Source organism: Pelophylax lessonae (genome assembly GCF_965119305.1).
Source record: "Pelophylax lessonae genome assembly, chromosome: 2".
In the NCBI taxonomy this organism is placed as follows: domain Eukaryota; kingdom Metazoa; phylum Chordata; class Amphibia; order Anura; family Ranidae; genus Pelophylax; species Pelophylax lessonae.
The window spans coordinates 116,740,186-116,763,214 of record NC_138769.1 but is presented as its reverse complement, the minus strand read 5'-3'; the positions used below and the strand labels follow the sequence as shown (position 1 = coordinate 116,763,214).

Here is a 23,029-nt window from a genome sequence, read left to right as displayed (position 1 = left end):
CTTCCAGCATCCAGATCCCCTGAGCAGAATGCTTGACGAGGATGCCTCCCCAGCCGGACAGGCTGGCATCCATGTTGTCCACTGTCCAAAACAAGGAGAAGGAAGGATTTTCCCAGCCGAAGCGCTGGAGAGCAAAGCCACCATATCAGGGACTCCTTTGTTCCCCGGATCTGATTTGTCCAGAGACTGTGGAGTCTTTTCCCACTTGGTCAGAATCTCTCTTTGCAGGGACCTCATACGGAACTGTGCAAACGGAACCGCCTCAAAAGGTAGATATCATCAGGCCCAGCACCCGCATGCAAGTCCAGAGGGATGACCATCTGTTGGACAGCAGGAGACGAATTGCAGCCTGCAATTTCTGGAGTTTGTCCAGAGGAAGAAACACTCTAGCTACGACGAGTCCAGAGTCAGGCCCAAATAGTCCAGCTTTGTGGACGAAACCAGGGCAGACTTCTGAAAATTCAGAATCCAGCCAAGCTCCCACAGAGTTGGTATTGTGATCTCTAGGTTCTCCACCAGAGCAGGAAACTCCACTCGCAGAAGGAGATCATCCAAGTAGCCCAGTACTGTGATCCCCCGTTGGCGTAGCAAGGCTAGCACCAGAGCCAACACTTTTGCGAAGACCCGAGGAGTGGAGGCAAGACCAAAGGGTAATGCCACAAAGTGATATTACTCCTCTCCCACAGCAAAGCGGAGAAATTGCTGGTGACTGGCACATATTGGAATGTGAAGATAGGCATCCTTGATATCTATAGAGGCAAGGAAATCCCCCCCTGACGCAGGGATGCCACCACAGTTCGAAAGGACTACATTCTGAACTTCTGTACTCGCACAAAGCAGTTTAGTGCCTTGAGGTCCAGGATTGGACGCACTTTGCCTTCCTTCCTGGGCACTCTGAACAGGTTTGCGTAAAAACCCTGAAAACGTTTTGAAGTCGGAACCGGGATGATCACCCCTTGGAGCAACAGGTCTTGTACAGCCCCAGACAGACCATGTAAACGGTCCAGGGACAGGCGCACATTGGAAGAAAAATACCTTACCAGGGGACAAGAGTAAAACTTGAACTTGTAGCCGGATCAAATTACTTTGTGTACCCACTTGTCTTGTACCAGGGAAGTCCACGGGTCCAGGAAACCAAGAAAGTCCTTCCCCCACCACCGATACGGGTGAGGGAGCACCTTCATGCTGAAGGAGCCTTGTCCGCGGGTCTGGATTAGCCCACTCTCAGCTTGCCAGACCAGGTTCGTTTGGATCCTCCAGAAGAGGACCTGAAAGGCTTAGAGCCCTTTTCAATTGATCCCGAGGGACGAAAAAACTTATGAGCCAAGGAGGGGGGCTCACATCTACGACGCGGTTCCTTTCCCCTAATGTCCTGTGGAGGAAAAGTGCCATTTCCCCCCGCGAGACCTTTAATGATGTCATCCAGGGTAGCCCCAAACAGGTGATCCCCTTAAAGGGGAGATCAGCCAAGGCCTTTTTAGAAGTCTGGTCTGCAGACCAGCATTTAAGCCAAAAGACACGCCGTAATACCACTGCCGAAACAAAGCGCTGAGCCACTAGGGGAGCTGAATCCTAAAGAGGCATCACAGATAAACTGCAGCACCTGGACCAGCTGGTCAGGCAGCTCAGCAAAGGCAGGGGGAGCTGTTCTCCCTCCAGGTTACGACGTAGGAGCTTAGCCCACTCAGTTTGTGACACCAGGGCAATAGTAAATTCCGGGTTCATCCCCGAACCAGCTAAGGTGTACATAGTACAGGCCACAGCCTTCCGCCTTCCAGTCAGCCGGGTCCTTAAAGTCCGGGGAGTGGGGACATTTCAACCGGAATCATGGTTGCCTTATTTAATCTGGAAACCAGAGGGTCCACCACCGGTGGGACAGTTCACTTCTTAAGAAGGGACTCCTTATAAGGGTAGCACCTAGTAAAGCGCTTAGGAACCCCATGGGGATGCTTTGGTTCTCCCCACTCTTTTAGGACAATTCTATCAAATGAGCAGGGAAAGGAAACACCTTTGCCGCTCTGGATGGCTTGTGAGTGCCAAAGGGTACCTGCGCCTCGGTTGCAGCTTCAGCTGTGTCCTCTATCTGCAGGGTCTCACACACAGATACAATCCATTTATCTGATGTTCATTGACGAACACAGCAACCACCTCTCTGTGGAGTTATAATTGCCTAGTGTCCTACTCCTGTAGGGGGCAGTATAACCCAATGGTCAAGAATGACAGGAGCTGTGTCCGTCAGTGAACGAAAGGGAAATGTGCATTTAATTTTTTTCGCCCAGCAGCCTGCACAGCATTGTACCCATGATCAATCTTGTGAATGGACCATTAGCATATGCTGATCAGCACGATCGCGCAGTCCATTGAAACCACAATTCATTGTTCGAATACATCGCTTTCTCTGAACGGCTGAGCACCGCTGTGATAGACTCGGTGTTCCGTGTATGAGACAGGAAGTCTTGGCTCAAAGCCGGGAAAAACAGTGCAGTATGCTGTATGTAGCCTTAGCTACAAAGTTGATACAGCACACCCAGCAGCCTCATATGTTAGTGAGGGATATAGTTTGTTTGGGCCAAGCAGGCCAAAACAAACTATAAAGTGTATCAAAAGATGGAGTTCAGCTTTAAATGTGGCACTATGGGTATGTTGCACTGCTGATTTATATAGCCCTAATGACCCCATCTGTGAGAGTTCTAAACAAAAAACATAAAAATGACAATAGGCATCTTTATTTAGTTTTTTTTTTTTTTCTAAACATACAAATAAACATAAAATAGCATGAATACAGTACTAATTATCCACATGAATACTGTAGCTTAGCAGCACATACAAAAAAAGGGGGGGGGGGAATAAAACTAGCTCAACATCGCTATCCAAAATCAGAATTATCGTCAGTTTATAGGCTAAGAGCCAGTTCACACTAATCCGACTCAGTCGCCCCGACTTCGGGCGACTTTAAAGTCGCCAGTGCAGCGCGAATTCATCGCGGCTTGCAAACGACTTCTCATAATAGAAGTCAATGCAAGTCGCTCCGACTTCGCCAAAAAATAGTGCAGGAACCTTTTTCTAAGTTGGAGCGACTTGAGTCGCTCTGATAGAACGGTTCCATTGCACAGCATCGGGAGCTAGTTGGAGTAGTGTGAACTGGCTCTTAACGTAACAGTGTCAAACTGTGGTCTACTACAACTCTAAAAAAACAAAACACAAACAGTCTGACATTATGCTTACCTTTGTTCAGCAGGCTCCGGCCTCTGGGACAGTAACATCATATTGTCTTGTTTTGAGTGTACAATGGGAGCCTGTGGGGGAGATATCGGCTCATATGGCTCACTCATATGTCCTCTTTCTGGTGACTTTCCAGGCCTGGATATAACGCAGAAAACACAAGAAATTACTTTCAATAATGTACAATTATAGTATCGACTTAGAGGAACTGTATAAGTTGTGGATATTTTTAATGGATTTATGACAAATGTTTCCATACATGTGTAATAATATCTCTCACCCACATGTGGTTTAGTGAGCTTTTTAGGTTGTGTATTTAAAGATGGCTGCCACATATCCAATTGATCATGTGGTTGTGGGGGGGGGGGGGGGGGGTGCAACCATGTGTTGATGACCTCACTCATAAAATGACCTGTGAGGGGTCAAGAGGAATGATAACATCATATAAGTGGTCTCTGGTATACCTGGGTTACCTATATCTGTTTTTTGGAGCTGTGCAAAGACCAAGCATGCAGCCAGGATATCTTTTTGTCCTGTTCCTCCAGCTATCCATTGTAAGCTGTTGACATTCAACTACCAGAGTTAGGAATTATTTGATATTTTGGGATAATGGGAATAGGTGTGTACGTTTAAGTCGTGGTATTTTGTGTAATGTTTATGGTAAATTTTATGTTTAAGGTTTATGTATTTTGATGTCCAGTAAAGTTTTGTTTTATGCTTTTTATCAAAACTGCTCTTGGTGTCTTTTTTCATTTTAAATATTCACTAGATGTATTTAAATGGCTGTCCAGTTATACCTTCATTATAAACTTTGGTGTTCCCACATTTGTTACAAGGAACCCTTACTTTATAGAAGTCTTATCTACGTGCCCTAAAAGAAAATTCATGGATTACGTGCTGCTAAGGTAAAGTTTTTTGGAAATTCTCATTACCTTCCTCTAGGTTTGTCAGGTATGTTTTCTGGAGACACCCTGGAGGTTGGCCGCTGGTGGTGTACAGGCTGGCCCTGAGAGTCTGGACTGAACCTGTTGGATGGTTTAGATCGGACGGGTGCTGCTGGTGGGGCAGTGTTCTGGAATGTTGATGTAGGTGTCTGCTGAGAAGCCTGAGAAGTCGATTGATTCCTGGCAAAATCTTGTGTAATAATATGCTGCAGTAGAGAAAAGATACATTAGTTACTCACAAACACACACAAAGCTTTAGTGGCTAAACAAGTCCTAATTTTTGGAATTCTTCCACAAGAAGAACATTTGTGTGCCTAACTGTAAGAGTGGAAAACACTGTGGTAACTAGTTTAGCTGAAAATACTAGTTCGTGTTTCTGAAATGGAAATGCAAGCAGCTAAATACATGATTGAAATACCGTAATTATGTGTGACCTATTTTACATGCAAAAAAATATGTAAATCTGTTCAGCAGGTCTTGCAAATATTACACCGCATAATACTAATACTGCATATAAACCTGCAGAACTAGGAAGACGGCCTCACTATTTTCTGGTCTTTATTTTAGCTTCCCATTTCACTCATCCGTGTGGATGATGTGCATTTGGCACATGCTTTAAACCAGTGAGCATGGGGCTGCCCGCATTGCTGATATGCAACGGTACAAGAATTAGTCTGGAATGTTACTTTGTTCCCTGTCTCAAAATACAACTCCTGTGTACAAGGAAAAGATGTGCAAAAAAAAGACAGAATGTGTGTTTATTGCTTACAGTTACAGAACTATAAAGAGATTGTCATATACTACACTTTTCAAAATAAGGCTACCGAATACGCCGACTGCAGACAATGCTTACACATATGTGATCTGCTAAAGTAATGAGCCTGTGGGTCTGTGGCACATGGGTGGGAGTAGGCTGCTGTGGGGAGGGAGACTCTTGTGCCCTGTAACGACTGGCTTGTCCTTCATATTGCCGACTGCTTTCATCTGTAACACAGGAATCAAATTGTCCATCAAGACATAAATCTGCATTATAGAATATTATCTTATTTTAATGTAAAGTACTATACATAAAATGAATTTTTTTGTTTACATGTTAAAATCCTTTTCTTGGCGTACACAATAAGAATACTTCATATTCATGACTACTTGGGTTATGCTGACACCTTCCGGTGAAATGACACTTGCTGAAAAAGGTAGGAATTCCCAAGCCATGGAATAACCCAGGCCAGCTCAGCTAAGCCCCAGTTTTCTAGTAAGCAATAAGGAACACAGTCAAGATGGAAGAAATCAAAGAATCCACAGGAAATCACAGGAAATGTTCCTTGCAGGAAAGCAGAGCCAACGCTGAGACCCTGTGAGCAGAAGTAAAGGTAACCACAAAAAGACAACCTTGCACACAAGAAGTAATCTTTGCTCCTCCAAAAATCATGTTTCCTGCATCAAAAAGTTCCCCAGAACACCAACCAAACCCAAAAGGCTGGCATCCCTTGTCAAGACCTTCCAATTCATTGGAAGGATCTTTCAACATCCAACAACCTCTGAGGAACTCCACCATTCCAGGGCTGACCTGGTCTTGGAAGACAGATGGCATTGGCATACCCAGGGATTTCTGACGCTTGTCCCAAAAACCAACGGATATTGAATTGAAGAGCTGGAATTAAACTGGGCATATGGAACCACATAACTACACCAGCACCCTCATTTAGACATGAATTGAGAGACTTCCCAACTCCATCAGGGATCGACGAGACAGGCATCTCTCCTGTGCAAGCAAAACTTCACCTGTGCCGTTTTGGACTAAAGCCTAAGCACTCCAGTCACTTAATCAGATTCAGAGTCAAATTTTGCACCCAAACTAACCTTTTCAGGACCACCAAGCTTATCCATTATACCATACCGCTGAGGACCATTGCCCTGCCAGCAGGAAGTCAGTAATTTTTATACAGATGGTCTGGTCGCATAGTTACGGTCAACAGTTTTGGGCAGGAGTCAATATGGATATTAAAGCAATTAGTAGTTTGACAATTGCTGTGGGTACCTTACTCCTATTGTTGGGCATTAATTATAATATAGCCACGACTTTTCAGCTGTTTCTACTCTATACAAGGAAAGCTATTTTATTAAAGTGGAAATTGGCAGAACCTCCAACTGTTTCTGTATGGCGATCCATGGTATATGGAGTTCAACCCAGTTATAAATTTATCTATATGGGATGTAATTATCCCAAGAAATTTAAAATAATCTGGTTGGCTTAGGTGGAGGACAGAAACCTAACTCTTTGATATGGTCTAGGCCATAAATCCTACCTTTAGATTGCTATGGTTTGCTCTCTATGGACATATGGATATGTGATATGGAAAGAAGAATGCTAAACTAACTTCCCCAGCCATCTCCACATCCCGCTACTTTTTTACCCCTTTTCTTTCCGGATCCCTTACCCTTTTCTTTTTCTCCCCCTTCCTTAACGACTTTAGCTTTTTAGTGTTGGTGGCAAGACCCCACCTATCATCACTACTTCTGTGTCACCCTGTTCTGTACCTTCCAATAGTGGATACGGTCTACTGCATATTCCTGACTGTTGATGTGTCCTCTGTAAAAATATCATGAGGCTGACTACAAGACTATGCTCATTGTAATGTACATGTCATTGCTGTTATCCTTCTTTAATTTGATTGCATACTTTAAATAAAATCTGCATCTGTTTAAAATAAAAAAATACAGTATATTTAGCGAACTTACTTTCAGGCTGGCTTGGTTTAGGAACTTCCTGTGGGTAAGTTTCCTTCTCTTGGACTTGCACTGGGGAGCTTGCTGGGCTGATAACTTCAATAGTGTCCCTGGGTGGCTCATAGCGATGGGAAGACACTACAGAAGAGACATATTCAAGCATCATATAAATAACCTATCCATACATAATTCTGATATTGGAAAACAATACCATACCAACTCAAAAGTCCAGCTCAGTTACAACTTAAAGGAAATGAAAGTGAAAGCATATTTATTTGCTCTGTGCAATGTTTTTTGATAGGGCAGCGTGATCCTCATCTCCTGGGGTAGCCTGCCGAGGCTCCTAGCCCTTCCCCCGTCGAGTACCCACCATAGCCGCTTGCTATGGAGCATTTGTGCGGGCTTGCTCCCAAGCCGACTCTGTGTATTCATTGACACACACAGCGTGGAAGCCAATGAGGGGTGATAAAGCCAAGGGAGATGCTGCTCCCGTGCATATCACTGAATCAGGCTGAGGTTAGTATAAGGGGAGGCTAGATGCATTAAGGTATATATGAAAAAAACCTCTGAAATTAGAACCGCTTTAATCGGTTACAATATTTTTGGATTAAAAAAGTTTTTTTCAACTCTAATACTTTTTGTTCTAGTTACAGTTTGTAATTCCATTTAAACACAAGGCAGCTCACACTACATATAAATTAACTTCTTGTTCCGTAGAGCAGCACGGTTACTTCTTTTTACTGTTCCACTTATCTGGTTCAACTATCAGTCTGCTAGAACTGCAAGGGAATAAATTGGTAACTAGGAAACCTATCGTGTAATATATTTTATTTTGGAACTCAATCCCAAGATTCTACACCCTTGTCAAGTTTGTGATGTAAAAAAATTAAACAAAGATAAATCATTTTAGAACTTTTTCCACCTTTAACCACTTGCTGACCAGCCGCCGCAGTTATATGGTGAAAGGTGGGCAGGTTCTCGCGAAACAACGTACCCGTACGTCGCTATGAGCGTTCATAGGGGTGCATGCACAGCCTTCGCCAGTGGGGAAGTTGATCTAAGGGGCCAGTGGCCGCAATTGCTGCCGGGCACCTGCAATCTCTCCCCATGGAGACAGATCAGCGGTCTGCTGTTGTAAACACAGCAGACCGTTGTTCTATTAGCAATCAACATAGGGCTCCTGTGTTCCTCCTATTTAGGAACACAGGTCTTTGTGATGATTCCATAAGCCCATCCCCCCACAGTTAGAAAACATCCCCAAGGCATACATTTAACCCTTTAATCGCCCCTGGTGTTAACCCCTTTCCTGCCAACGTCATTAGTACAGTAACCGTGCATATTTTTAACACTGATTACTGTAGTAATGTCACTGGTCCCCCCATAAATTTCAAAAATGTCAGTTAGGTGTCCGATCTGTCCGCTACAATATCGCAGTCCCTCTAAAAATCACTGATCGCCATTACTAGTAAAAAAAATTACAAATCTTTCCCCTAGTTTGTAGACGCGATTACTTTTGTGCAAACCATTTAAAATGCGCTTATTGGGATTTTTTTTACCAAAAATATGTAGCAGAATACAAATTGGCCAAAAATTATGAAAAAGTTAAAAAAAAATTTTTTATTGGGAATGTTATATAGCAGAAAATGAAAAATATTTTTTTTTTTTTTTTTTTTTTCCAGAATTGTCGCTCTTTTGTTTATAGCGCAAAAAAAAAAAAAAAATCGCAGAGGTGATCAAATACCACCAAAAGAAAGCTCTATTGTGGGGAAAGAAAGGACCTCAAATTTGAGTACAGCGTCGCACGATCAGGCAATTGTCCGTTAAACTAACGCAGTGCCGAATCGCAAAAAATGGCCTGGTCATTAAGGGGGAAGATCTTCCAGTCCAGAAGTGGTTAATGTGACCTACAGCCTGTATAACTCAGTTTATCAAACTGAAATCTTTTAGGTGGAAGCAAAAATAAAAAACTAAAATAATATAGTTTGCATAAGTGTGCCCACCCTTAAACTAATACTTTGTTGAAGCACCGTTTGATTTTATTACAGCACTCTTTTTGGGTATGAGTCTATCAGCATAGCACATCTTGACTTGGCAATATGAGCCCACTCTTCTTTGCAAAAACACTCCAAATCTGATCAGATTGTGAGGGCATCTCCTGTGCACACAGCCCTCTTCAGATCATCCTACAGATTTTCAATCAGATTCAGATCTGGGCTCTGGCTGAGCCATTTCAAAACTTTAATCTTCTTCTGGTTAAGCCATTCCTTTGTTGATTTTGATGTATGCTCTGGGTCGTTGTCACGCTGAAACATGACGTTCCTCTTCATGGTCAGCTTTAAAGCAGAAGCCTGAAGGTTTGGTGCCAATATTGACCGGTATTTGGAGCTCTTCATAATTTCTTTTACTTTGACTAATGCCTCGTTTCCACTGAGCGGATTGTTTCGGGTCGGTACGGTATGCTATTTTGGGTGTTTCCATTACGAAAGTGGCCCATACAACCGAACCAAACCGCACCATTCCTGGTCCTCCTTCAGATGTAGAGCCATAGGAAATGGTACAGTACGGTTACGGCGGAGTTACTGGCGTCACACGATATATTCCACTGATTGGCGGACAGGAAAACCTCAATGCTCACGTCAAAGGGCATTGGTTGTAAACCCCACATGGCCCCTGGCGGTCTGACTTGCAGTGGAAACGCTCTTCTGAATAGGCCGGACCATTCTAACCCTTCCAAACTGTACCGACCCGAACCATTCCGCTCAGTGGAAACAAGGCATTAGGCCCCTGTTCCAGCTAAAGAAAAACAGCCCCAAAGAATGATGCTGCCACCACCACCATGCTTGACTGTGGGTATGGTGTTCTTTTGGTGATGTGCAGTGTTGTTTTTGCGCCAAATATATCTTTTGGAATTATGGCCAAAAAATTCAACCTTGGTTTCATCAGAACAGAACACATTTTCCCACATGCTTTTGGGAGACGAATTTAGATGTGTTTTTGCAAAAGTTAGCTTGGATGTTTTTCTTCGTAAGAAAAGGCTTCAATCTTGTCACTCTACCCCATAGACAAATGAAGAATACGGAAGAGTGTTGTCACATGTACCACACAGCCAGTAATTGCCAGATATTCCTGCAGCTCCATTAATGTTGCTGTAGGGCAACCGTATACTACCCAAATGACCCTGATCAAAAGTTTACATACCCTGGTGATTTTGGCCTGATAACATGCACACCAGTTGACACAAAGGGGTTTGAATGGCTATTAAAAGGTAACCATCCTCATCTGTGATCTGTTTACTTGTAATTAGTGTATGTGTATAAACGGTCAATGAGTTTCTGGACTCCTGACAGGCCCTTGCATCTTTCATCCAGTGCTGTGCTGACGTTTCTGGATTCTGAGTCATGGGGAATGCAAAAGGAATGTCAAAGGATATGTGGGAAAGGGTAGTTGAACTGTAGAAAACAGGAAAGGGATATAAAAAGATATCCAAGGAATTGAGAATGCCAATCAGCAGTGTTCAAACTCTAATCAAGAAGTAGAAAATGAGGGGTTCTGTTGAAACCAAACCACGGTCTGGTAGACCAAATTAAAATCTCAGCCACAACTGCCAGGAAAATTGTTCGGGATGCAAAGACAAACCCAGAAATAACTTCAGGTGAAATACAGGACTCTGAAAACATGTGGCCTGGCTATTTCAAGATGCACAATAAGGAGGCACTTGAAGAAAGATGGGCTGCATGGCTGAATTCATCAGAAGAAAGCCATTACTACACAAATGCCACAAAGTATTCCGCTAACAATACGCCAAACAGCACAGAGAAAAGCCTCAAACCTTCTGGCACAAAGTAATTTGGTGATGAGACCAAAATTGAGCTTTTTGGCCACAACCATAAAAGCTACATTTGGAGAGGAGTCAACAAGGCCTATGATGAAAGGTACACCATTCCTATTGTGAAACATGGAGGTGGATCTCTGATGTTTTGGGAATGTGTGAGCTACAAAAAGGCACAGGACATTTGGTCAGAATTGATGGCATGATGAATGCAGTATGTTATCAAAAAATACTGGCGGAAAATTTGCATTCATCAGCCCGGAAGCTGCTCATAGGAAGTACTTGGACATTCCAACATGACAATGATCCTAAATGCAAGGCCAAGTCGTCCTGCCACTGGCTACAGCAGAGTAAAGTGAAGGTTCTGGAGTGGCCATCTCAGTCTCCTGACCTCAATATAATTGAGCCACTCTGGGGAGATCTCAAACATGCAGTTTGTGCAAGACAGCCCAAGAATTTACAGGAAATGGAGGCTTTTTGCCAGGAAGAATGGGCAGCTTTACTATCTGAGAAGATAAAGAGCCTCATCCACACATACCACAAAAGACTTCAAGCTGTAATTGATGTTAAAGGGGGCAATACATGGTATTAAGAACTGGGGTATGTAAACTTTTGATCAGGGTCATTTGGGTAGTTTGTTGTTATTATGATTTAAAAAGAGTAAACACAGTTGATTGATAATAAATGGCTTCAGCCAAACACTAACCATGAGTGAAAGAAAAGTTTTTGTGTCATCAGTAATATTCTCGGAAAAATGGCCAAAAATCATAAGTTCTGCCAAGGTATGTAAACTTATGAGCACAACTGTATATCTAGAGCACAACTGTATATCTAATGCACTGGAAATTCTTTTGTACCCTTCTCCTGGCTGATGCCTTTTAAACAATGAGATCCCCCTCTGATGCTTTGAAGCTCTTTGCGAACCATGGCTTTTGCTGTAGAATGCAACTAAGAAAATGTCAGGAAAGACCCACAAGAACAGCTAAACTTAATTTGGGGTAGTCAGAGGCATTTTATATGATGGCAGGTGTGTACGGACTCCTATTTAACATGAGTTTAATTGTGATTGCTTAATTATGAACACCGCTACATCCCCAGAGGGTATGCACACTTATGCAACCACATCATTTTAGTTTTTTATTTTTAGAAAGTACCCGCGCGCTTAAAAAAAAAAAATGCATTTCTGAGAGAGGAAAGGGGTGGAGGCCTTAAAGTGGAATTTTCCCTTTTGGGTAAAGCTTTGCTTTGATTAACAACAAAAGGTAATAGGACTGAACAAAGCATGCGGAAGACCAATCAAAGTACAACAGAAAAAACTGATGGTCCTGTAAAAATAAACTCCACTACAATTAAAATTAAATAACGCTAGATACTTACAGCTGCTGGAGGAATTGGAGCTTAGCGAACCACGCTCTCGAGCATCTTTGTCAGAAGCTATCTGCTGTGTTATGATCACATCTATGAAGTTGGCTGCAGTGATTGTAGTCTTTCCATGGGCTTTTAATTCTTCAACATAGCGTGATTTAGTATGTGCGTGTTTATCTTTGCCTGCTTCAGAATACACAGCTGGAGATGGCTGGCTTTGTGACTTGCTACTAGAGAAACTGGAGGAGGTGTATGGGCTTTGAACCAGTCTACGCTCAGACTCCATCTGCTGCTGCTGCTCCAGTGCTGCACGCCTTGCTAGGTTTTCTTCTGATCGTACAGACTCGTGCTTGCTTTCCTTTGGCTTGGAAACTTCCATCTGTGGCGCAGAAGCTGCAGCATCTACTAAAGCAGCTAATGCATCAGCAGCGGTGCTATACCGGGAGGCTGGAGTTCCATGAGTGATGGAGGCTGCACCAGGATTCATAGGCCTAGCAAAGAAAGAGTTTACAAGCCTGAGCAATATTGTTAAATCATTAAATTACTTTCCTTTGAAGTACCTTTGCAAGAGTTTACTTTTTGCTAAATCCTTCATCTTAAAATGTACTCACAGGATAACATGTATATACTACAATTACATTGTGCCAAATTGGGGTATGGTGTACAATACTCACAACGTGTTATCTTGCATATTGTTCCATATCCTGAAAAGAGGGGAGGAAAAAAAAAGAATCACTGTTTAGACTCTTCTCCCCAACTCCCAATGTGTCAGCACTGGGTGTTTGAGCAGCTAATCACCAAACACCAGTGCTTGCACAAGAAGGGGAACAAGTTCCATATCCTCTATAACCAGAACCACTGGGTGAGTTTCTGCGCTCCGGGCAATTAAATAGAGTGGTTGGAAAGAGAAGACAAGGCATGTATGGTGGTGCAACTCCTAGGAGTGACCCAGCCACTTGTGCTCTGCATAAGCAAAACACGTTTGTTGGTGCACAGGCACTGTAAAAAAAATCCAATGTCATTTTATCATGACAGATTTTCTATGCTGGAATACATCTTGTAGTCAGATATTTATTCGTTACAACTCGTAAACCATGAGTGTGATAACTAGTTTGCCAAAAAGAAAAATTGGATTTTTGTCTTACCATAAAATCCATTTCTCTGATGTTCATTGACTGAAACAACTCCTGATCTTCTTAACTATTGGGTTATACTGCCCCCTACAGGTGTAGGACACTAGGCAGAAAAAAAGCTTGACTATGCCTATGGGCAGTCCCAGGCGGTATAATCCCACTCTCAACTATAGGCATCCAACTCCAGAGGGGTGGATGCTGTGTTCGTCAATGAACATCAGAGAAAGGGATTTTGCGGTAAAACAAAAATCCCATTTTCTCTATCGTTTATTGACGGACACAGCTCCTGATCTTAACCATTGGGACGTCCCAAAGCAGTGTTAAACATGAGGGGTGGGAACAGCAGAAAAAAATTCCCCAAGGCTAAACCATAGCAAACCAGGCAACATAGAGCTCAACCAAGAACAACTGGAGCTCACCTGAAAAAAAAATACACCCTCAAAGAGGACCAGATCCTCTAAACAGTAGCCTGCAAAAACTTGCGGCTTAAAGAAGCATCCACAGATGCAAACACATCCACTTTATAAAACTTTGCAAAAGTGTGCACAGACAACCAGATGGCCACCTTGTAAACCTGCGTCACTGAAGCCTGATGACAGAAGGCCCACGAGGCACTAAGCGCCCTAGTAGAGTGCGCCGTAAAGGGAATGGAGAACCTGACCCTTAATTGAATAGGCTTGAAACACCGTCTGTCTGAGTCATCTGGAAATGGTCACTGCAGAAGCGACCAACCCCTTCAGAGGTCCGTTCGTGAGCACAAATAGTGAGTCTGACTTCCTAAAAGACTAACACACTAATTGCCCGAACCACATCCAAGGAATGCAAGGCAATTTTCTTAGGATGTTTTGGCCTGGGACACAGGGAAGGCAACACAATGTCTTCATTTAAATGAAAATCAGAGAAAACCTTTGGAAAGAATGACGGACAGAACCACCTTATCTATGTGAACTACAAGACAACCCCGCAAAAGTGATTGCCACCAAAAAGGCCACCTTCTGGGATAACTTAAGCAGGGGAACCTCCCTAAGATTTTCAAAAGGAGGTCTCTGGAGGAATGAAAGCATCAAATTGAGGTCTTAAGGCGGCAATGGAGACCGCACCGGAGGAGCCAAGTGTCATACTCCCTGGGTAAAAAACATACACCAAGGAAAGTGTGGCCAATGGTCGTTGAAAGAAGACCGCCAAGGCCAAAACCTGGCCTTTGATAGAACTCAAGGCCAGGCGCTGCTCAACCCCCCTGTTGCCAGAAGGTCAAGATTTGAGCCACTGAAAAGGAGCGAGGATAAACCCCGCCAGAGGGTTCCGAGACTGTGCCATAAACCTCTGCACCTTCCTGTTGAGACGAGAGGCCAAACAGGTCCACCTCGGGAGTAACCCCACCAGAGGCACAACTGATGAAACGCCTCTGGATGAAGTGACCATTCCCCCTGGTCCAACATCTGTCAACTAAGGTAATCCACCTGCCAATTTTCTACCCCCGGAATGTGTACAGCAGAGATGGCCCCAACGAAACGTTCTGCCCACCTTAGAATGCTGGCTACTTTCCGAGCCGCCAGGACACTTGTGCCCACTTGGTGATTGACATAGGCCACCGCCGTGGCATTGTCCGATTGAATTCGCGCCGGACACCCCTCAAGACGATCTGTCCAATGATCCAGACAAAGTCTGATCACTCAGCTCCAGTACAATGATCGGCAGTCTGTCATGTCAATCTTCCAGTGTCAAAACCCCCTGAGCAATATCTTTTCTGAGGATGCCTCCCCACCCGGACAGGCTGGCATCCATGGTGACCACCATCCCGTACAGGGGGAGAAAAGATTTTCCCTGGCGGAGAACAAAGCCACCATATCAGGGACCCTCTCGTACGCCGACTCAGCCGGATCAGATTGTCTATAGACTGTGGATTCTTATCCCATTTCACTAGAATCTCTCTTTGCAGAGATCTTGTGTGGAATTGTGCAAATGGAACCGCCTCGAAGGCAGGCACTAGAGCTGCACGATTCTGGCAAAAATGAGAATCACAATTTTTTTTTGCTTAGAATGAAGATCATGATTCTATGACGATTCTCAAAATTCTTTTTATTTTAAAGATCTCTATATATATATATATATATATATATATATATATATATATATATATATATATATATTCTTATATTAACCATTTGAAATAAAGGTGTGACAAGGATTACCCCCTCCTCTGTCATGATAATAATGGGTTACATAAAGACAGCTCACATTTGAAAAAGCATGGCATAAATGTACACTTCATGGAGAGGGATGAAGGGTCCAGTGTCCCCGGGGCCTATGTCTGAAGAAAGGCGATACCGCCCATCCACCACATCACGTTGTCTCTCAGCTGACGTCAGTTCCTGTATCGGTGTCATTTGTGTTCCAGGCTGGCTCCGCCGCGGCCGACTGCTTTCCCTCCAGTCCCCACCAATTTAACATAACTGTATACTGATTGCATTGCATTTGATCATCTTCTAGAGGTTTACTTCTTCTGAGAGATATTAAAGGAACAGTCTAACCACCATGACCACTTCAGTGATTTAAAGTTTTCATGCTGGGATACTTACAATTATGTGCTGGGGGCTAGTTGCACCCCTAGCACATGTAACTTACTGCTGGCTGGTACGCACTGCTGGTGGGTACTGCTGGCTGGTACTGCTGGCGGGTACAGCTCATGGGAAAAGCTTGCGAAGAGACGATGCTTTCTGTAGCTCTCCTCAGTCTCCTCTCACAGACGGAGTGCATTTAATAACACTTCGCCTGTGACAGAATGGAGCCGGAACTACACAGGAAGCATCGGCTCCGTTCTGACACAGACAGCTGGGATGTCTTGCTATGTGTCATCAACCCATTATGACTGCACTGAGAATTGTGAAAATTGGGGATTGAGATTGTGTGTGTGTGTGTGTGTGTGTGTGTGTGTGTGTGTGTGTGGGGGGGGGGGGGGGGGGGATGAATCAAGATCAGTATTTTCCAACGAATAATCGTGCAGCTCTAGCAGACACCATCAGGCCCAGCACCTGCATGCAAGTTCAAAGGGATGACCATCTGCTGGACAATAAAAGTTGAATTGCTTCCTGCAGTTTCTGGAGTTTTTCCATAGGAAGAAACAGACTGGCTAAGGCCGAGTCCAGAGTCAGGCAAAGATAATCCAGATCTGTGGATGGAACCAGAGCAGACTTCTGAAGGTGGTTTTGAATCCAACCAAACTCCCACAGATTTTGCAGAGTAATCTCCAAGTTGTCCACCAGAGCAATCAGAGACTCCACTTGCAGCAGTAGATCATCCAGGTACCCCGGTGCCGCGATCCCCCGCTGACGCAACAATGCCATCACCGGGGCCAACACTTTTGTGAAGACCCGAGACCAAAGGGTAATTGCCACAAACTGATAATGCTCCTCTCCCATGGCAAAGCGGAGGAAGCACTGGTAAACACATATTGGGATGGGAAGGTAAGCGTCCTTGATGTCGATAGAAGCAAGAAGCCCCTGATGCAGGAATGACAGTACGAATGGACTCCATTCGGAAAATCTGCACCCGGCACAAAGTCAGTTTAGAGCCTTGAGGTCCAGAATTGGACGTACCTTGCCCTCCTTTCTAGGGACTGTAAACAGGTTTGAATAAAACCCCTGAAAAAGTCAGAACCAGGACAATCACCCCTTGGCTCAGCAAGTCTTGCACTGGCCCAAAGAGATCCGTAAGCATTCTGGGGACAGGCACAAGTTGGAAGAAAAAAAGCTTTCCGGAGGGTAAGAACTAAACTCGATCTTGTAGCCAGACCGTATGACTTCATAGACCCACTCCTCCTGTACCAGGGAGTTCTACGGGTCCAGAAACAAGCGAAGACATCCACCCACCCCACATACGGGTGAGGGAGCCTTGTCAGCAGGTCTGGAGAAGCCCGCTCTTGGCTTGCCTGACCAGGTTCGTTTGGATCCTCCAGAGGAGGCCCTGAAGGGTTTTGATCACTTGTCTTGAGACCCTGAGGGACGAAAAACTTCTTATGAGCCGAGAAGGATGGACCTCGTCTATGAGAGAGCTCCTTGCCCTTACTAGCCTGTGGAAGAAAGGTAGTCTTCATCCTCTAAGACCCTTAATGATGTCATCCAGGGAAGCTCCAAACAGGTGATTCCCCCTAGGAAGGGGAGATCAGATAAGGCTTTCTTAGAAGTCTGGTCCACAGACCAGCAATTAAGCCAAACTACAATGCCTAAGGAACACTGCTGAGACAGACAGCCTCACAATCAGAGGAGCCGTATCCAAAGAGGCATCACAGAAACTGCAGCCCCTGGCCCAACTGGTTCGCCAGCTCACAAAGGCAGGGGGAAGCTGCTCCCCCTCCAGGTACCGGCGTATAAGCTTGGCCCACTTGTCAGAATTTGCGACACCAGGGCAATAGTAAAAACCGGCCTAAGTGCCAAACCAGCCACAGTGTACATATGGCGGGCCACAGCCTCCACTTTTCTGTCAGCCGGGTCCTTAAAGGCCGGGAACTCCTCAACAGGAATCATGGTTGCTTTATTTGTTTAACCTAGAAACCGGAGAGTCCACCACAGGTTGGACAGTCAGCTTTTTAAGCAGGAAGTCCTCATAAGGGTACCGCATAGCAAAATGTTTAGGGACCACAAGGGGGCGTTTTGGACAACCCCAGTGTTAAGCGACAGTTTTGTCAAAGTGGGAAAGGGGAACACCCTTTCCGCTCTGGAGGCCTTGTGTGTGCCAAAAGGAACCGCCGCATCGTCCATTTTGAAAGTGTCACGCACAGATACAATCAATGCATCCACAGCGCCTTTTCATGCGCAAGTACAAAAGCAGAGGAATCATCCTCACTATCTGAGAAATCAGGGTGTGTAGACACGGACCCAGCAGGGTGACTCGCGTCCGAGGCGGCCGAATCAGATTCAGGATCTGAGGAGACAGATGTGGCAGGTGAAGGCGGGGGGACGCTTTTTGCTAGCCGTTTCCCCAGGACCAAATCCACCTTGGACACCAAAGACTCCAGGACTGCCGTCAGTGCAGTATGAGAAGGGATCAGGTGGGGAAATGTGCTCCATGAGTTAAAGAACTCCATGAGTTAAAAAGGGGTACCCACAAAAAATGGTGTAAAAACACTGCTGGGGACACCCCCACCGCGTTGGCAGTACAACAGAGTACCAGGCACAGAGCACCAGCCGATCCTATAGCAGAGAGAGAGAGAGGACTCCACCAGACTCCCCACCGACCGATCAGGCATCGCAGATCATGCACACACATACGGCAATCAGGAAGAGAAATATGCAGGAGTCAGCACCAGGGGATAGGGAGGGGCTCCCACTGCCGAAATCACTGCCCATATATGCTTCACAGTCATGGCCGCCGCTATTAGCAATGAGAAACCGCTAGAAAATTGCCCCCGAGGTTACACAAACATGGCCGCCGAATCTACAGCACATAGGCTACAAGAAAATGGTGGATCCTGGGGTCCCAAGAGCCCCGAAAATGACACCAGCAGGAAGGGGGGCCCTGGCAGGAGCCCCCACCAGGTTCAGCCCCCTCCCAAAAGGTGATTTCCCACCCCCCCCCCCCTCCCTAGCTCAGCACCCCAGACTGACCTGAAAAGGCCACCCCATGGGGATTTTAGGCAGATGAGGGGCGAGGCAAAGTGTCTGCAGGAACCAATGAGGGAGGGGGGGGACACTGCATGGGGAGGAGAATCCGGGAGTCTGAGTGTCTCGGAGGGGCCCACGTTCACCTTAAAACCCTCTAGGGGGGAGAGCTACTTCCCATACCAGAAACAGGGTGGTCACCGCTCCAGACAGAACCTCCTCTCCACCGTAGTGGGGGGGGGGGGTGTGGGCTGTCGGCCAGGAGGAAAGCTGTGACTAAGGCTGAGGCCAGGTCGTATGCAACCTCGTGAGACGTTAAAATCACAGGCCAGCCCCCGCTCGCTGGCCAGACTGGGGTGTCCACTGGATTTTTAAAAATATCCAGCCCGTCGCCCAGTCCAGCAGTCTCACAGGAAAAATATAAAAATCCAATAAAAAGAAAAGAATTGCCAGGACCAAAGATCCCAGCAAGTAACTAGGTCCTTACTGCTAACTAGGCAAAAAAGTGCCTATAGCTGAGAGTGGGAGTATACCTCCTGGGACTGCCCATAGGCATAGCCAAGTTTTTTTTCTGCCTAGTGTCCTACTCCTGTAGGGGGCAGTATAACCCAATGATTAAGAAGATCAGGAGCTGTGTGCGTCCATGAGGAATTGAGAAATTGTGATTTAATTTCAGGTGTTCCTATGCCCATTTTAGAGGGTAAGCAAAAGGAAGATAAAACCCGAAAATTATTCAAGGACCCACATATCAAAACAACTGTAAACATCCTTGCACACAGATTGGGATAAACCCTAGGTTTGGGGTACTGCCAAAAGGGGAAAAGGAACTATTTCTCAGTGTCAGACCTCCAACAGACTAGGCCTATATCCAGAGGTAATGTGGCGCTACCCTTTGAGCAGTAACAGAAATAGGACTACTTAATAATGCCCATACTGCGGCTGCAGCAGTGCTATCATACGAAACTCTGAGTAATTAATATATAGGCGTACATTTAATACATCTACTGGTAAGGTAACATTGAGGACCTCTCAGAATTTACAACTATTGCCTGAATCTGGAAAAAAAAAAAATCGGAATTTGTTGTCTGAGGCGGATCACAAACTCTTCCAATCAGCCTTTCTGGCACCATCCCAACACCCCTCCCCCCCTCCCCCGCTTCTGTAGCATAATGGATAGTTTACTATGTGCACAGAGAGGTCGAAAATACGTCCACCAGCTTCCAGATTAGGACGTGTTCAAATCGTTTGCACAACCATGACAGGAACTTGCCATCCCCCATTGCTGGCACTACAGATATTTTCAAATCAAGCATGCAATGGAAGCTCAATTAGGTCTTCCAGAAGTGCATTTGTATGATTCAAAATCGGAACGTGCACTGCTTTCCCCAGAACACAAGTGCCTGGTTTCCACGTTTTATTCCCTACTAAAGGGATAGGCAATCTGCCTTGTTTTACAAATTACAAGATAGGTGGTTATAACTGATGTCCCAGACCTCACACCCCTGACAATTGGCAAGAGGTTTGTAACTCCTTCTTTGATATGGTTTATATTAGCCAGAGATAAACTCATCCAACTAAGATATATCCACAGAGTTTACTACACCCCTAAGCGACTCTTCCTTATGCACAAATGGGAGAGTTCCTTATGCCACAAATGCGAGGCTCAACAGGGTGACTTTATTCATATGGTTTAGGCCTGTGCCAAGATCAGGCCTTTTGGTCGGAGGTCACGGAGTTTATTGCCTCTAGTTTTGAGCTCCCTAATGTAAGCAATGAGGGCAAAGGAAGAAAGATACACACACCACCCATCAATCCAACAATGATTTATTGTGTCAACATACACTGCCACCAGGACATGGGACACAGAAAACAGGTGACGCTTTTCACACTTATTAACTCGTGCTGCTTCTTCTGTGGTTTTGAAGAAGCACGAGTAGAGTGTGAAACAGGTCACCTGTTTTCTGTGCCCCATGTCCTGGTGGCAGTCTATGTTGACACAATAAATTGTTGTTGGATCGATGGTGGTGTATCTTTCTTCCTTTTCCCTCATTGCTTACATTAGGGAGCTCAAAACTAGAGGGAATAAACTCTGTGACCTCCAAACAAAAAGGCCTGATCTTAGCGCAGGCCTAAACCATAAATAAATGAATAAAGTTAACCCTTGAGGCGAAGGGTTGACCTAACAATTTCCTTAAAATATGGGACCCATGGATAGACTCCCAGGATAGATATAGTCTGACCCTCCACCCTAATATGCTTTTACATTGAGGTCATATGTTCTGGCGATAGTGTTGTGTGTATGAAACTATCCAGGTGTTTGGTGACGTAATATTTCTTGACTGGAATGGTAATATGGGTGATTATCAGTTGCTTTACAACAATGTGTTATCTGTAGTCATGTACTCAGACGGACTATGGGTAATTGTTGGTTCTTCTTGCTTTATTTTTTTCTGTTTGGCTTGTTTTCATTTACTTTTTATGTATCATTTACTTTTTATGTATCATTTACTTTTTATGTATCATGCAATACACTGTTAACTGTGGCTATGTGGATAGGTCTCTTGCCAATATTCAACTTGAGGTATTGTTCCATTTCCATGTATATTGTATGTGTTGCACAATACTTTGAATAAAAACGAGTTTAGAAATAGGACTTGTCATTTGTGCCCCTCTGGAGTAACAACTCACAGACGGTCCAAATTTACGCTAGGGTGGTCACAGCCAAAGCTGCATATGGTAGGAACTGCAAGCACTTGTTGACTGGACTAGGAAGACTCCAAGGATTTACACTGTCCAGCATGTTACACAGCCAGCAACTTGCTAGAAAAATGGTAGGCAAAAACATCCACAAAAAGGGAACTATGGTTTGTAAGTGGGGAAGCTTAGGCACTTACTCCTTGACGCTGGCAAAAAAAAAAAAAAAAAACTTAGCTGCCTCTAGCAGTAGGGGAGCCTGGCCACCAGCAAGGGCCACCCCAAGGCTGTGCCTTTTTCTTGCAGGTGGCAATATAACTTAGTGGTCAAGATCTAAAATTCTTTGCTACGTTCCTCAATGAATGTAAAAGGAATGACACTGGCGGTAAAGTTATATGCTACAGCTATAATATGTTAAGAAATATAAATACATAATTCAATATACAATATAGAAATAAAATATTTATAGCTATAGGAACAATACACACATGATTCGCAGCTGTGCTGGGTCTAGTGGTGTGATGACACTTTTTCCATTAGCTCCATGTAATATACTCGGCCTCTGTGGTATCATGTTCTCCTGGGACCGGACTGATGGGGACGGTGACCGTACATATCCGTGACTGCCTGGTCTACTAGGCGGCTCTGTACCTAGATGAAACACAGGAGCATTAGAAGACATAAATGTGCTTCAAACCAAGGTAATACATTACCAAAGAAATTGAGGTAGCAAAAGATATATTTGGGTCTTCATACAACAGAAGATTGCGTGCATTACGTACGCTTCTTTTGCTTTGTAACAATGCGTTCCTCATACCATGGCAATTTTAGCATTTTGGAGATATTTTCTGCCAAGAAGAAACTATGTTGCATCTCTGTAACTGATAAATTCTTCTAAACCTCTTTAGAGCATATAGTTTAAAAGGCAGGACTTGGTATTGTCCTTTAACAATTCCTTACTATAGGCACACTTATTTAACCACTTGAATGCTTTGAGCATAAAAGGTACTTTTTGCAAAACTTCAGATGCAAGTGTACCTTTTGTAACCCACTCTAGAACCCAGTTTTTGGAATAAAGCCACTGTCCGATGTTCTTTCTGCACTGTACTTAGTTATATTATAAAACACCAAGTCAGTTGGAGTTGTCAGGAGTAGGCTTAACATTAAACCTCTATTTTCCACCCCTGCCGCCACCCCCCAAATTATGCTATGGCCAAATCAACATGTTTGTAGCTGAAATGAAAACCATATTATGGTCAACATAGGTTAAAAAGCTGTGAAGTGGCGGATGCCATCTATAAAAACTCTAGGATATATGAAAACCTGTCTGTGTATTTGTTATATATTACTAACTCAATATTTACACTAATGAGCCAGCAAGACAGAAAGGCAGCTAGGATTTTCAGATGAAGAGGTCAGAAATGCCCATTTTTCTCTGTACTGAAAGAAAAATTGGTGAGGACTTAGTTGACATCCTAAAAAATAGAATTATTTTCTACTCAATGTAAAGTTCCCTTT

At 44.4% G+C, this 23,029-nt stretch overlaps 1 protein-coding gene across 1 annotated transcript in view; it reads right to left on the bottom strand.

Moving 5' to 3' along the window:
* The window catches only part of NCOR1 (nuclear receptor corepressor 1), a 310,428-nt gene that overhangs the window by 16,490 nt on the left and 270,909 nt on the right, over positions 1-23,029 (bottom strand). Inside the window, exons 36-41 of the mRNA XM_082245149.1 lie at positions 22,000-22,162; positions 12,100-12,578; positions 6,906-7,031; positions 5,020-5,150; positions 4,155-4,372; positions 3,226-3,360 (exon numbers count right to left, since the gene is read on the bottom strand). Of these exons, the coding sequence (XP_082101275.1) occupies positions 3,226-3,360; positions 4,155-4,372; positions 5,020-5,150; positions 6,906-7,031; positions 12,100-12,578; positions 22,000-22,162 (1,252 nt within the window). The remainder of the gene's footprint in view (positions 1-3,225; positions 3,361-4,154; positions 4,373-5,019; positions 5,151-6,905; positions 7,032-12,099; positions 12,579-21,999; positions 22,163-23,029) is intronic.